Source organism: Dasypus novemcinctus, chromosome 14, assembly GCF_030445035.2.
Source record: "Dasypus novemcinctus isolate mDasNov1 chromosome 14, mDasNov1.1.hap2, whole genome shotgun sequence".
Lineage (NCBI taxonomy): Eukaryota > Metazoa > Chordata > Mammalia > Cingulata > Dasypodidae > Dasypus > Dasypus novemcinctus.
The window spans coordinates 4,476,679-4,491,172 of record NC_080686.1 but is presented as its reverse complement, the minus strand read 5'-3'; the positions used below and the strand labels follow the sequence as shown (position 1 = coordinate 4,491,172).

The window sequence follows — 14,494 nt, the reverse complement described above, 5'->3', positions numbered from 1 at the left end:
TGGCTGTACCATTCTACATTCCCATCAACAGTGAATAAGCATTCCTATCTCTCCAATGCCTATAATTTTCTGGCTTTTATATAATAGTGGCCATGTTAATAGGGATGAAATGATATCTCACTATAGTTTTGATTTGCATTTCCCTAATCACTGTTGATTTTGAACATTTTTCGTGTGTTTTTTCACCATTTGTAAATTTGTTCTTTGGACAATTTTCAAATCTTTTGCCTGTGTTTTAATAGGGTAGCTTTTCTTTTTATTGTTGAATTTTAGTATCCTTTATATATCATGGATATTAAACCCTTATCAGATATGTGGTTTCCAAATATTTTCTCCCATTGAGTCAGCTGCCTTTTCACCCTTGGACAAAGTCCTTTGGGGTACAAAAGTATTTAATTTTGAGGAGTTCCCATTTATTTTTTTTTCTTTTATTGCCCATGCTTTGGGTATAAGGTTTAAGAAACTACTGCCTACTACAAGATCTTGAAGATGTTTTCCTACATTTTCTTCTAGGAGTTTTATGGTTTTTGCTTTTATATTTAGGTCCTTGATCTATTTTGCATTAGTTTTAAAAATGAGGTGTGAGATAGGAGTCCTCTTTCTTTCTTTTGGGTATGGCTACCCAGTTCTCACAGCACCATTTGTTGAATAGACTGTTCTGGCCCAGCTGGGAGGTGTTGACTTCCTTGTCAAAAATCACTTAAGCATAGTTGTGAGGGTCTATTTGTGAGTTCTTGATTTAGTTCTACAATGCTCATTTTTGAAACATAACATGGTCTCTGCCTTCATGGAGCTTATTATCCAGTATAGGAAAGAGCTATTAATCATAAATCATGCAATTAGGAGTAATATCAAATATTACTATGCTATGCTCTGTAGTCAGCTAGTACCATGGAAAAGTTGTACAGCTAACCGTGTCATGTTTAGCCAATGCAATATCCTAATCCCAAAAAAGGGGTCTTTGTCTTGATATGAAAGTTGATGTAGACCATCTATCTATGTTCTACACAAAGAACACAACCCTGAAAGTTAGATAACTCACACTCATCATATTACCTGAAAACCAACCAAGGTTTAAGGGGCATAGCTGAGCTGCTACTGAGATTAGAGGGAAAAAACATCTTGATTATCTACCACAGGCAGAAAGAGGAGGAGGAGAGGAATGGGAAGGAGAGGAAGAAGAAGGAAAAAAGGAAATATAATGAAACGATGGATGAACAGATGGACGAAGGAAGGAAAGGAAGGGAAGAGAAGGGAAGAAAAAGGAAGGGAGGGAGCAAAGAAAGAAGGGAAGACAGGAAGAAAAAAGAAAGAGATGTGTACAAGTTGAACAACCTATTCTCAATTCATATTCCATGATTACTCTCATCATTCATATAACAAAACCCAAAGTTTGTAGAAAGGTCAACAAGGCCTAAATGAAATGGTCCTCCCCATCCTTGCACAAGTCCCACCTCCTCCACCTCCCAAACCCAGCCTCACTACCAACTACTCATTCTCTTGCTCTCCGGCTCCACTGTTCCCTTGGGTATTCCTTGAACACCAGGAACTACCATATCAAGTCTTCGAAGAGTATGCTCTTCCCCTAGATATCTGCATGCCTCATACGCCTTCCCTTCAAGTATTCACTACTTGTAATGCCCTCCATGGCAACCTTTAAAGCCTATTCAAACACTCCTCCCATGCTATCTTACTCTTTTTCCATAGCACCCTCACCCTCTCATGTACTTATTTATTATGACTACCCCACCCCCACAAAGAATATAAGCTACTTGAGGGCTGAGATTATTTCATGTTTCTCCATTGCTCTATTGTCAGTAACAGGAATTATGCCTGGCACAAAGGAAGGCATCCACAAATATTTGCTAGATAAATGCATGAGTGAACATTCTTGGCAACATTCCTGTCATGACACCAATAGTGGAGTTCTGTCATAATGTTACCCCAGGCAGGTCAATGACAATATACCAAGATCCAGTTAAAAATTATGCTAAAATAGAGGAGTGGGTTGACCTCATTCTTTGAGGTCACTTGCAGCCCAATGGTTGAATGCCTGCTTCTCATGTACGAGGTCCTGGGTTCAATCTCAGGTTCCTCCTTTTATCTCATTGGCTGTTCAAGCAAATACCATGCAGTGGTTAACTTAAACAGTCAGAATTTAATGGCTCATGGTTTTGAGATTAGGAAAAAAAGTGCAAATCAAAGCATCATTTAGATTATGATTTCTCCCCAAAGACTGTGGTGTTCTGGGGCTATCTGCTGACTGTCATTGGTCCTGGCTCCCCTGTCACATGGCAATACACATGGACCTTTTCTTCTGGGTTCTATTGATGTTTAGCTTCTGGCTTCTCCCTCTGAGGCTTTCTCTATCTATATCTAGATTTCATTCTGCTTATAAAATACTCTACTAATAGGGTTAAGACCAATCCTTGGTCCTCAACTTAACTGAGGTAAGGTCATCAAATGGTCCTACTTACAATCAGATCACACCCACAGGAATGGATTAAATTTAAGACCATGTCTTTTCTGGGGTACATATAGCTCCAAACCATCACAAGCACTTATTATGGACCAGGCACTGTGCTAAATATTGTACATGAATTAATCCTTTAATGGTCCTCACAAGCCTATTGGGAGTCATCTTCCCCATTTTACAGGTGGGAAAGCTGAGCTTTAGAGAGGGCAGGGGAAGTCCTCACACAAGGGCAACTGGAAGTGCTTGGATGGGAGCAGGACTCAAATCAGGAACATCTGGCTCTGAAGCGTGAGTTCTCAGTCACCACATTATACTGCTTACCCATAACGTGAATGTGGGTCTACAAAATACCACAATAATGTGATGAATGTGGGCAGCAATCCAATTGTCTGCTTGGTCAGAAAAAAGTTTTTGAGGTTCCAGCAGAACTAGAGAACAGATGGAAAGCATCATCTTTTGTATACAATATCAGTAATCACCACCACAACAATAAAAATAAAGACAAAGAATCAGATAATGGTAAGAGGAGAAAACCTACCATTTGTTAAGGGTTTACATGTTATATGCTAACCTGCCTTGCTTCAAAGTTCTATAAATATTTTTAATTAATTTTGATAAATTCTGGTAGGAGAGAATCTGGGGTTTTGCTCTGATGAAAATCTGAAGAGCAAATTATATGTTATAAATTATGGGTAGGTTCAGAGGTATTAATCCTGAATTGGGTTCAGTAGGACTTGTAGGATAAACTAATAAATGCCTGAATACAAGGTCATGTGCTCCATGGGTAGATGGCTAGGAGAGTGGCTGGAAGCAGGGCCATGAACTCTCCAGGGATCAATTCTAGATCTACTCAGTGATAGAAAACTGGACACCTAACTTCTAGGTTGAGGCAATTTTGGATGATTCTAACCAGAGAGGTCCTTTAAATGAATTTTACCAAACACTGTATAACTCATTAAATTTTATAATAATAATAATTTTTTAAAATTTTTGGTAATGAGCCAGAAATATCTCTAAGCATTTTAACTATCAAAAAGCTTAATTAATTGAACTGCCTATGTAGTTAGCAAGGAGCTTTTTTTAAAAAATTTTTTAAATTTTTAAAAAATGAATGCCTATTTTATTACTTCAAGTGTTAATGATAAAAAAAATTTCAGCACAGCTGTTGCATTTTAAAAAGTGAAACTACATACTATGTTTCTATCTTAGGAAACAGATGAAGCTGATGTCTTTTAATGACATAACAATTGAGCATTGTACAGTACAGCTTTTAAAATGACAGCTTGGGTTTTGGAAGAGATGATCATATGTAATCATCTCTGACATTAACACCCTATTCAGACAACCCCTAGTAACAGATAATAAAACCATATTGCCAGCCTATGGGATCATGCTTTCCATAGCATGATACCATCTCAGTTGAGAAAAATGTTAGGTTAAAATGTGAAAAGAAAATGACCAAAGGGTAAAAAGTTGTTAAAATGTTCCCGTTTAAGCTGACTATGTAATTGACACTGTGATAAGCATCAGAGCTTGCATTTTTCCTGGAGAAATTTGAAATCCTGATGCATAAAACTGTTTTAAAATTTCACTATTACATTATAAGCCAGTATGTTCCAAAAAAAGAGGAGCAGAAGAGAGCACAGAAATAGAGATTGGTTCTTCCTGGTAAGTCAGAAAGAGGCACTACTTGATTGAATCTATAAGAATAAGGGGATTTTCTATGATGAGAAAACTGAGAGGAACAACTGAAATATTTAGGAAACCGGAATTGAGATCATAACCTGCACAAAGTTGATTAGCTTCTTGTGGGAAGAAACTCCCTGGCAGGAAGTAGAAGAAAAAACAATGCAACATCATGACTGACATCTACACACAATTATTTGAACAATCACTGGGTACTCATTCAAATGTCTGAAAACAGAGAATGGCATGATGGTAGCCTCAACATTTCAGAGGAAAGGATTTTGAAATAGAACATGAAACAAATTTTTGACTAAGAAAGCAGAGAACTGATAGTAGAGAATTCAAATTGGTATGTCATAGTAACCTCAGGCAAATTTAGAAACTCCTGTTTGGAGCCTTAATGCAACAAAGTATGGATAAACACCCTACCCAAATGGATGAAATTTATAAAACAAATAAGAGGGAGCATTTTTCCATAAGAGAGGGAGTATGTACTATTTACACAGGGTCTATGTATGGGGGTCTTCTAACTAAACTCATGTCATCTAAGGCAGGTTTGAAGTTGGTTATATCCTGTGTTGTGAGATTCCAGAGCCAATACTAGCTTCCTGGTCACTCAAGCTGTGCAGAAGCACTCAGGACTCATGCTTAAAAGACTCCTTGCTTTATTTAATGCTCTGCTGACACCATCCTGAATTCTTAATCATTTTGTCTTTGACCTTGTGTTTTATAAGTGAAGTCCAGCAGGGCAGTGGGGCAGAGGAGACATACACAATATGCGTGATTGTTGTTCCTTGACACCTCACTGGCATATAACCTTCAAGATGCCCCATGAGCATGTAGTACTGGAGACCTATTCTCTTTTTCCTTTTTTTGTTTTTTAATTGTCTTTTTTTAAAAAAAATACATAGATCATAAAAAATGTTACATTAAAAAAATATAAGAGGTTCCCAAATACCCCACCTCCCACCCCCCACTCCTCCCACACCCACAACCTCTTTTATCATTGTGGCATGTTCATTGCATTTGGTGAATATATTTTGGAGCACTGCTGCTCTGCATGGATTAGTTTACATTGTAGTTTACACTCTCCCCCAGTACATTCAGTGGGTTATGGCAGGATATAGAATGTCCAGCATCTGTCCCTGCAATATCATTTAGGACAATGCCAAGTCATAAAAATGCCCCGACATCACACCTCTTCCCTCTTCCTACCCTCAGCAACTACTGGCCACCGTCTCCACATCAGTGATACAATTTCTTCCATTGCTAGAGTCACAATAGTTCTATAGTAGAATACCAGTAAGTCCACTCTAATCCATATTTTATTCCTCCATCCTGTGGACCCTGGGATGATGATGTCCTCTCCACCTCTAAACTGAGAGGGGACTTAGATCCCATATAATTGATGGATGTAATTCTCCTGCTTGCAGTTTTAGGCACTCTAGTTCCCTGGTATGGTGGTTGACTATCTTCACCTCCCTGTTAACTGACCTGGGTAAATCCAATGAACTGGAGAGGAGGAGTTTCAGCTCTGCTGAGGCTCAGGGCCAGCTGGCATATGTATTTGTTCTTATAGTTTCCTAGCTGGTAAAACAAAAATCATACCTTGGATTAGTTTAATAACAGGAATTATAGGCTTAACATTTTCAGGGACAATGAGTCTTGCTTCTTCCTGGGTATGGTATCTTCTGTCTGACCAGCAAACTTTGGGACTCCTTAACTTTTCCATCACATGTCAGTGCACATGGCTAGGGCTTCTCCTTTCTCCTCTGAGTTCTATTGACTTGTAGCTTCTGACTTCCTCCTGTATCTTCCCTCCCTCTCAGTTTCACTCTGCTTATAAAGGACTCCTGTAATTTGAAATAAAACCAAACCTGATTCAGTTCGACCACACCTTAACTGAAGTAACATCTTGAAGAGGTCTTATTTTCAATGCATCCATACCCACCAGAATGTGTACCAAAACCAAGACCACGTCCAAATGGGAGTACACAGTTCAATACACCATGCTAAAAATAGGTAGGCGTTTAGGAAAACTCAAAGCTAGCACAAGGTAAGTATGTTATATCTATGACTGGCTATGGGGGGGGGGGTGCTGACAGTTCTGAAAGGCCACACTATAAAACTAGAATGTACTACAATGTAGAAAGAAGACAGTGACTGTCTAAGAAACAAATGAGGATCCTTATAAATTTCTTACTCCTGTTTCCCTGTATTATTCAACCACTTACAGCAAAAATGAGAGAATAAAAGGAAAGATAGGGCAAGAAATATTTCCTTTCCATCCAGTCCTTATTTATTCCCATGAAAAGAATGGCAGAATGTTGGTAGAATGTGCACATATCACAAAATAAACTAAACACTGCTAAATGAGTTTTGTGCAGGGTTTCCACTGTTCTGGTCATAACAAAATAGATACTGATGAGGAGGTGTGAAATAAGAATTGTTTAATTTAGTGATTCCACTACAAGTTAAATGTTGTATTTACATTTAAAATTGATATTGCACAATATAAAGATGAATAAAATTTACCATAATTTAATTTTTAATTTTTCTGTAGTTAGAATGATGGTAAATAGCACACACACACACACAAACACACCACACAAACCCAACAAAAAAACACCTTCCATTTGAGAGAGAAATTGCAGGAGAAAGGAAAAAACTTTATATTTTGGTATCTTTATTGTTTCTTTTTTTTGCTTTTAGAACTTGGGAAAGATTTTCAGTTTCCTCTGGTAATGCAAATTATATAGCTGATTCTGGTGTGAATTCAGAGATACAGAATTAGATAAATATGTAGATACAGAAATAAATACAATTATAATTTCCTTTATGTGTATATACATATAGGTATATATGTATATATTTACAGAATGTATATATTCTTATATTTCTTAGAACTGCTCAGTGACAATACATGGAAGCAGTGTCACTCCAGTAGTAATGAGCTTATCTATTGCCCAGATTTTGATTTCTAAACATTCACAAGTAAAAGGATGCAGAGCTCTTAGGAGAATTCACTATTGTTGGAATGGGACAGGTAAAGTACAATGAGCCTCAAACACCTGGGTGTCTCAGAAATCAATGTTGGGGGGCGGGCACATGTCTAGAGGATAAAGAAGAAAACACATGACATGGTTTCCACTGATGAAATCAGAAATAATTTGAGAATCAAAATAAATAATGATAACCCATTGAATAAGGTAGGAGTTTATGAATCCATATGAATATAAATAAATGAATGAATAATTCAGAAGTCTGAGAGGAACATAATATTTACACAGATTTAAAGTAGCTGCCTAACAAATTCTTGTAAATTACAAAAGGAAAAAATAACTTTGCAGTGGAGGAGCCTATCAGACAACTCTGTAATCAAGTGATAAAATGAACATCATCAGTAAAAAAGAAAAACTTTTAACAAAATGAAATGTAGGATCTCACGGCTTTATTGAATGATGCATGAATCAGACAGCATCCCATCCAGGAAATAAGAGGGGAGCTCCACTGAGAGGTAGAAAGACAGTGTATATATGCTTTCACAACCAACAAGGAAGTTAGTGGTATAAACGACTCTATGGGCTACATCAAGATATTTATCCTTATTTGCCTAAGGCCAAACAACAGGGACCAGGACACAGAAGCCAAACTGGAAGTGGGGATTATGATTGCTTGGTGTGGCAGTTTGAGATAATTTTATGAATCCTGAAAGGAGCTTATTTTTGTAACCTGACCTATTCCTCTAGGTAAGATACCATTTGATTGCATTATATTCAGTTTGATTAGATTACTTGATAAAATCACTTTGGGCTTTTTGATTCAGCTGTCAATGAGATGTGATTCAGGTTGAGTTTCCATCCTCTTGCTGTGTCTGACAAGAACAGACACACATAGACACTAGAAAAGGAAGCCTCCATGTTTTATCTAGCCATGTAAGAGTAAGGATCACTTAAGCACGAAGCCTCAAGAATCTAGGCCCATGGAGCAGCTCCAGAGGAGACATGCCCTGCTCTATGCCTGATAGCTTACAGCTTAACTCAGGGATGAAGTGGAACAGAAAGACTGATAGAGGAGGCTTAGAAGGAAATAAGCCCTATGCCTGATTGCCCTCAGCTGAGCCCAAACCTCAGCAGAGATCAGTGACCATCTCACTTCAACGTGGAGCAGCTAACTTGGTGAGAAAGGGTCTCTGATTGTGCCTTTGTTTGGACTTTGAATGGTCTTGGAACTGTAAGCTTTTGCCTTCACAAATCCCCTTTTTATTTTTATTTATTTATTTTTGGACATACCAGTTAAATGCCAGTATTATTGTACTGTATTTTTTGGTAAGTGATTCCACATTTTACTTTTTACAGGTTCTAAAATGCAAATATATAAAAAGCAACAATAAATCTGTGTTTCTGGATATACAGTGCATAACATAAAGACAGAATTTGTAACAAGAACAACAAAAAGTTGAGGGGATAGAGGGGTATAGAACAATGGTTGTGGTTTTTTTTTTCATTTTTATCTTTTTTTAAAGATACATAATCACAAAATTTTACATTAAAAATATGAAAGTTTCCCATATACCCCACTTCCCATAACCCCCATTCCTCCCACAATGACAACTTTCTTTAGTGTGGTACATTCATTGCATTTGATGAGTATATTTTGGATCATTGCTACACAGCATGGGTTATAGTTTATGTTGTAATTTACACTCTCTCCCAGTCCATTCAGTGGGTTATGGCAGGATATATAATGTCCTGCATCTGTCCCTGCAATATCATTGAGGACAACTCCAAGTCCCGAAAATGCCCGCATACCACACCTCTTCTATCTCCCTGCCTTCAGCAACTCCCATGGCCACTGTCTCTCCACATCAATGATATAATTTCTTCCATTGTTAGAGTCACAATAGTTCTATAGTAGAATACCAGTTAATCCACTCTAAACCATGTTTTATTCCTCCATCCTGAGGACCCTGGGATGGTGATGTCTCCTCCACCTCTTTATCAAGAGGGGCCTTGGGTTCCACATGGCTGATGGATGGGATTCTCCTGTTTGCCATTGTAGACTCGGTTCCCTGGTGTGGTGGTTGACCATCCTCACTTCCCTCTTAGCTGACCTGGATGAGCCTAAAGAACTGGAGAGTAGGTGTTGCAACTCCGCTGAGGCTCATGGCTCAAGTGGCACATAGACAGTCCAGAGATTCAAGTCTCCTGAGCAGACACCAACCCCAGTGCAAACTGTAGGTTCAGTAAAAGTGACAGAAGAGGCATGCATAGAGAGGTCACAACTCAGTCCAACTCCGTCACACAGGAGCACAGATTACAAAGTAGGGCCCACTGGCAAGGCACTGAACTCCAGAGTCATCTGTCATGACTGTAGGACCTGGGTGTCTAGCCCTCAGGAGCACCACTACGCGGGGTTGTATCTACTTTGGCTGTCTCAGATCCTGCTGAGATGTGTGTAAGCATGACCCCTCTGATGACCTCCCAACTCATTTTGAAGTCTCAGCCATATAGACTCATTTGTCGTTACCATTTCTCCCTTTTATTTAAGGTCTTTTTCTAGTTGCATCACCAGGTGGTGCTTGGTAGTAATCCCTCAGCACCAGCAAGGCTCATCCCCAGGAGTCATGTCCCATGGTGGGGGGAAGGTAATGCATTTCATGCTGTGCTTAGCTTAGAGAGTGGCCACATTTGAGCACCATGGAGACTCTCAGGACAAATCCCCATTTTAATAGCCAGCACGTTCCCAGTACTTTGTATTGGCAGTCCTTTGCGAAACATTTAAAACAGCTGAGGGAAACGGACTTGGCCCAGTGGTTAGGGCGTCTGTCTACCACATGGGAGGTCCACGGTTCAAACCCCGGGCCTCCTTGACCTGTGTGGAGCTGGCTCATGTGCAGTGCCCCACGTAGGGGAGCCCCATACGCAAGGAGTGCGCCCCATAAGGAGAGCCACCCAGCACGAAAGAAAGCGCAGCCTGCCTGAAAATGGTGCCGCACACATGGAGAGCTGACACAACAAGATGACGCAGCAAAAAGAGACACAGATTCCTATGCCGCTGACAACAACAGAAGCAGACAAAGAAACAAGTGCAGCAAATAGACACAGAGAACAGACAACCGGGGTGGGGGGGGCGGGAGGAGAGAGAAATAAATAAATAAATCTTTTAAAAAAATAATAAAACAGCTGGCCTTAGGTTTTGGGTTCAATGGGAGCTGAATGTAACCAAAAAGAAATGGAGGAAAACTTTAGTTTGTTGATGTGGGATTTAGACTTAGTGCCTCCATCTTGGGGCCACAAGCATTATTTAATACCAGTAAAGGGACAAATTGAACCATTTGCTTCCTGAGTGGATACAGTGAGGAAAACACAGCATTATTTTGTGACATTCCTGTTAAACATGTGTCATTTTAATTTAATAAGGAAGGAATATAATCTCAAATTAAGGAACGTTCTGGAAGTAAATGGCCTATAGTCTCAAAAGTGTAAAGGTCATGGAACTCAAGAAAGTCTGTAGAACATGAGTATTTTGAAAGACACTACGGAGACAATAATTAAATACAACAGATATTCTGTACTGCAGCCTATTGCTAAAAGGGACATTTTTGGAATAATGAATGGTATCTGAAGATTACAGGATATTAATTTGCCAAGGCTTATTTCCTAATATTGATGGCTATCTTGCAGCTATATACAAAAATATCCTTATTTGTAGGAAAGCATATTAAAGTAGTCAGTTGTGATGGGGCATCATATTGACAGCTTACTCTCAAGTCTGAAAAACAAACTTCTATAATGTGTGTTTGAGATGATTTCAAAATCAAAAAAAGTTTAAAATTAAAAATTAGCTGACCTCAAAGAACAAAATGAAAAATGTCCAGATGATATGTGTCTTAGGTCTCCAATAAGTCTATTCCAATAGTCTAAATTAATGCTGTCTTTTACATGAATCCTCTATTTCTAGTAAAGAGCACTTGGGAAAGAGAAAAGAGTAGAAATGCTGTCGCCTACTGACGATAGCACAAATATGTTTAGGAAAACAGGAAAAAGGCACAACCCAGAGATTTCATCTGGACAGGTGAAGAGTGCAGTTTTTATGGAGATTGACCGTTGGAGGCTGTTGCCCATCAAGGGAAAGGAGGATTTTAAATTTTGAGGCTTAGCAATGAAATAGGTCTGAGACTGAAAGGAGGGGCAGGCAGCTCTTTTGTTTTGCAGATGGCACCCACTCTGCCTCCCCTCACAATAAACACACCTGGGCATACTCCATAGAACAGGCCTCAAGAACCGGACCCCAGGTTTGCAGTCCAGGAAAGAAAGGCTGCCAGCAGGACCTGCACTAATCCACAGGGCAGCTCTGTGGAAATGATAAGCAAGGGCATCCCTTCCTCCCAGCAGACATAGTTCCAGGCCAGGGTAGGCAGAGAGGCCTGGATAAGTGCTGACCTTGGCAGTTGAACCCAAAGTCGTTCGAGGCGGCGGCCGGAGCAGCGGCGGCGGCGGCTGCAGGACGTCCCTCGGTGCTCTCCCCGCGCCGCCCGCGCTGCTCCACCGGCGGGTTCCCGGGTCAGTCGGCGCCCGCGGCGGCTGGCGCTCAGCTGCCGCCTGTTCCGCGCCCTGGCGCAGCGACCGGAGCTCGTGCCCGGCAGAGAGCCTCCTCGCTCAAACCGCGCGGGCCCACGAGCCTTGCCCCGCCCCGCCTCGCGGCGGCCCGGGGAGGGCGCGAACGAGTCCGAGGGTGGCAGCTGTCAGTGGTGGCGCCCGGCAGGTGGTCGCCAAGCAGTGGATCAGCATGGCCAAGGAGAAGCACAGCAAGAACTTCACCCAGCGCAGCAGTGTCGCCAAGACCCGGATAAATGCCCCAGAAGAGACGGCATCGTAGGACCCTGGCACGTGGCTTTCTTCCTTTGTGTTGTTCTGTGTCCCTGCAATTTTCCATATTATTCAAGGTAGCAGGATGGGCCTGTGAAGTGACTGACCTTAATATGCTTCCATTCCCCTGTGAATTGTAATTTGAAATCACTCCTGATATTTGATAAATCCTGGTTTAAAAACAATTCAGTAAAAGTATCCTGCCTCAGAATGACTTTTCATATACTCCTTCATGTGTCATTCCGAGATATCTTCACCAGGCATCCCTAATTTTCTAATCCATACCACAGTGCTTGCAAAAGCACCACACGAATAAAACAATAAAATGTGATTGTTAAGCTTCAGTAGCAGGCTTTACTTAGTGAGTAAAATGTTTTCCTATGTGATTGTTTAAAACAGTACACAGTATGGATAATTAGACCAAATCTGTTCAGACAGGGTCTAGATTTTGTTAATGCTGTGTCAATGCAATTAGCGTAATCAATCTATTGTTTTTCTTTAGTTAGGTACTTTATTACTATCCCTTGAATTGAAAGCACAATCCCATGTAGTCAAGCAACCGTCCTGTAATAAAGTGCTTATAAATGAAATAGCTACATAGCCTAGTTTTACCACAACATTTAGCACCTGAAAATGTTAAATCTTCTAAATGCCTAAGATGAAGGGAGATGTTTATAACCACATCTATTTTTAACAAGTCTTTCTTTCTATTACATACTACCTTATACTCTGCATGAGTGAATATACTAACCTAAGATGCCATTAAAAAAACAAAACCAGAAAACAGACAAACAAAAGAACTTGATTGAATATTTTATAACTTAGCTATTGCAGTTTCACTAAAAGGAGTAGGGGGTTGGGGTGTGGGGTATATGGGAACCTCATATTTTTTAATGTAACGTTTTTTTGTGATCTGTGTATCTTCAAAAAAAAAAACAATAAAGGAAAGGAAAAGCTACCATGGAGCCAAGTCAGGAAAAGTATACATCCACATTCATTTCACCAGAATTATTTTAATAAATCAAAGAGATTTGCTATGCTAGACAATAAGGAAAAAAATATTACTAAAAATGAAATCCTCATCAGGGCATGACGCTTTTGAGCCCAACATGCCATAAGATATCTTAGCATATTACTAACACTTTTAATACCAAAAAGGCATATCAACTGAAATAAAAGTGACACAGTTTAGAAATGCTGTTACTGGATTTATGATTAAAATGCTGTTAGTTACTAGATAGACTAGAAAGACATCTGGAATTAGATGTAATGATAAGGATCAATCTTTAGTCTTACCTTGTATGATTTTACAGGTTTAATTGATTAAATTTCCTTTTTTGCTAATAAGGGTGAGGCAAGTTTTGGATTTTCTAGTAATGTTGAAAAACTGCAAGTATTGGCTATTTATATTCTTAGCCATAACTTGATGGAAAAAAGGCTGGGGTGTCATGTAATATTGAATTGGAAAGAAAGCTGATTCTGTGTGCTTTGCTAATAGTCTCTGAATATATCTTTTAAATAGTTAAGAGGAAACGGAAGGAAATCTGCTGCCTAGTTTATAGACAGTGTGAACCTCATAGAAAGCTTCTGATACCACCAAGCACGGGGGAAGAGAAAGGAGTGGTTAAGGAGGTTGACTATGGTGGTTATCTGAGCTGATCCAAATGAAGGACTAGGAGTCAGCTGACCTTGGGCCAGCAGGTTTTTACCACATTGTTACAGGCCTTCCTTGCCTAGTAAATCAACCCATATATTTGGTTCCATCTTTGAAACATGTGGTTAACTAAATCTATTTTATTATAAACTTTAAAAATGAAAGTTATTATTCAAAATTCATGGCATGAACCTTAATTTTTGCTTTGCATCAAACCATTCCATATCAGAATTTTTATTCATTTACTATAGATAATTGGCTTTAAAATGTTGGGTTTTTAAAAAATGTACAATGTCTTGATTAATTTGACTGCTAAACTGGTATAGATGCAATCATTTTACATATGTAAAATTGCATTCCCTTTGTATTTCATGTGTAATTTACCAATTGAGTACATTCGATATTAAGGATGATTATACATGTTTGGGTCAATGAAAGCTGTATCTGATTTGTCCTTTACAAAATAAAGTTCCCTAAATATTAAAAAAAAAAAGTGCCTGGACAGAACTTTTTAGGATTAACTTGTTGAGCTGCCTTTTCTCTATTATTCTATTTAATGAATTTGAAATAAGTTTGAATAAAATTAAACTAAATTAAAAAGATTGTCTGGCTGCTCGAGATTATTTCATGAATCTCAAAAAGAGAAAGATTATGTTTGTAAATTAATCTCTTCTTCTGGGTGTGATACCCTTTGGCTGCATTAAATTTCAGTTGAGGGCCCTGTGATTAGATCACTTCATAAGATTGATTTTAAGTCAGGGGTTCTCAACAAGAGGTCCATGAGCTTGAATCAAAATTCAAGAAAAC

At 39.2% G+C, this 14,494-nt stretch overlaps 1 protein-coding gene across 1 annotated transcript; it reads left to right on the top strand.

Annotated features, from left to right (window-relative positions):
* The first annotated feature begins 6,117 nt into the window (after positions 1–6,117).
* Positions 6,118–12,135, top strand: LOC101416364 (uncharacterized). Its single transcript, XM_071208110.1, has 3 exons — positions 6,118–6,218; positions 9,224–9,300; positions 11,601–12,135. Exons 1-3 carry the CDS (start codon positions 6,118–6,120, stop codon positions 12,041–12,043), a joined length of 621 nt encoding a protein of 206 aa, XP_071064211.1. The 3' UTR covers positions 12,044–12,135.
* The last annotated feature ends 2,359 nt before the right edge of the window (positions 12,136–14,494 follow it).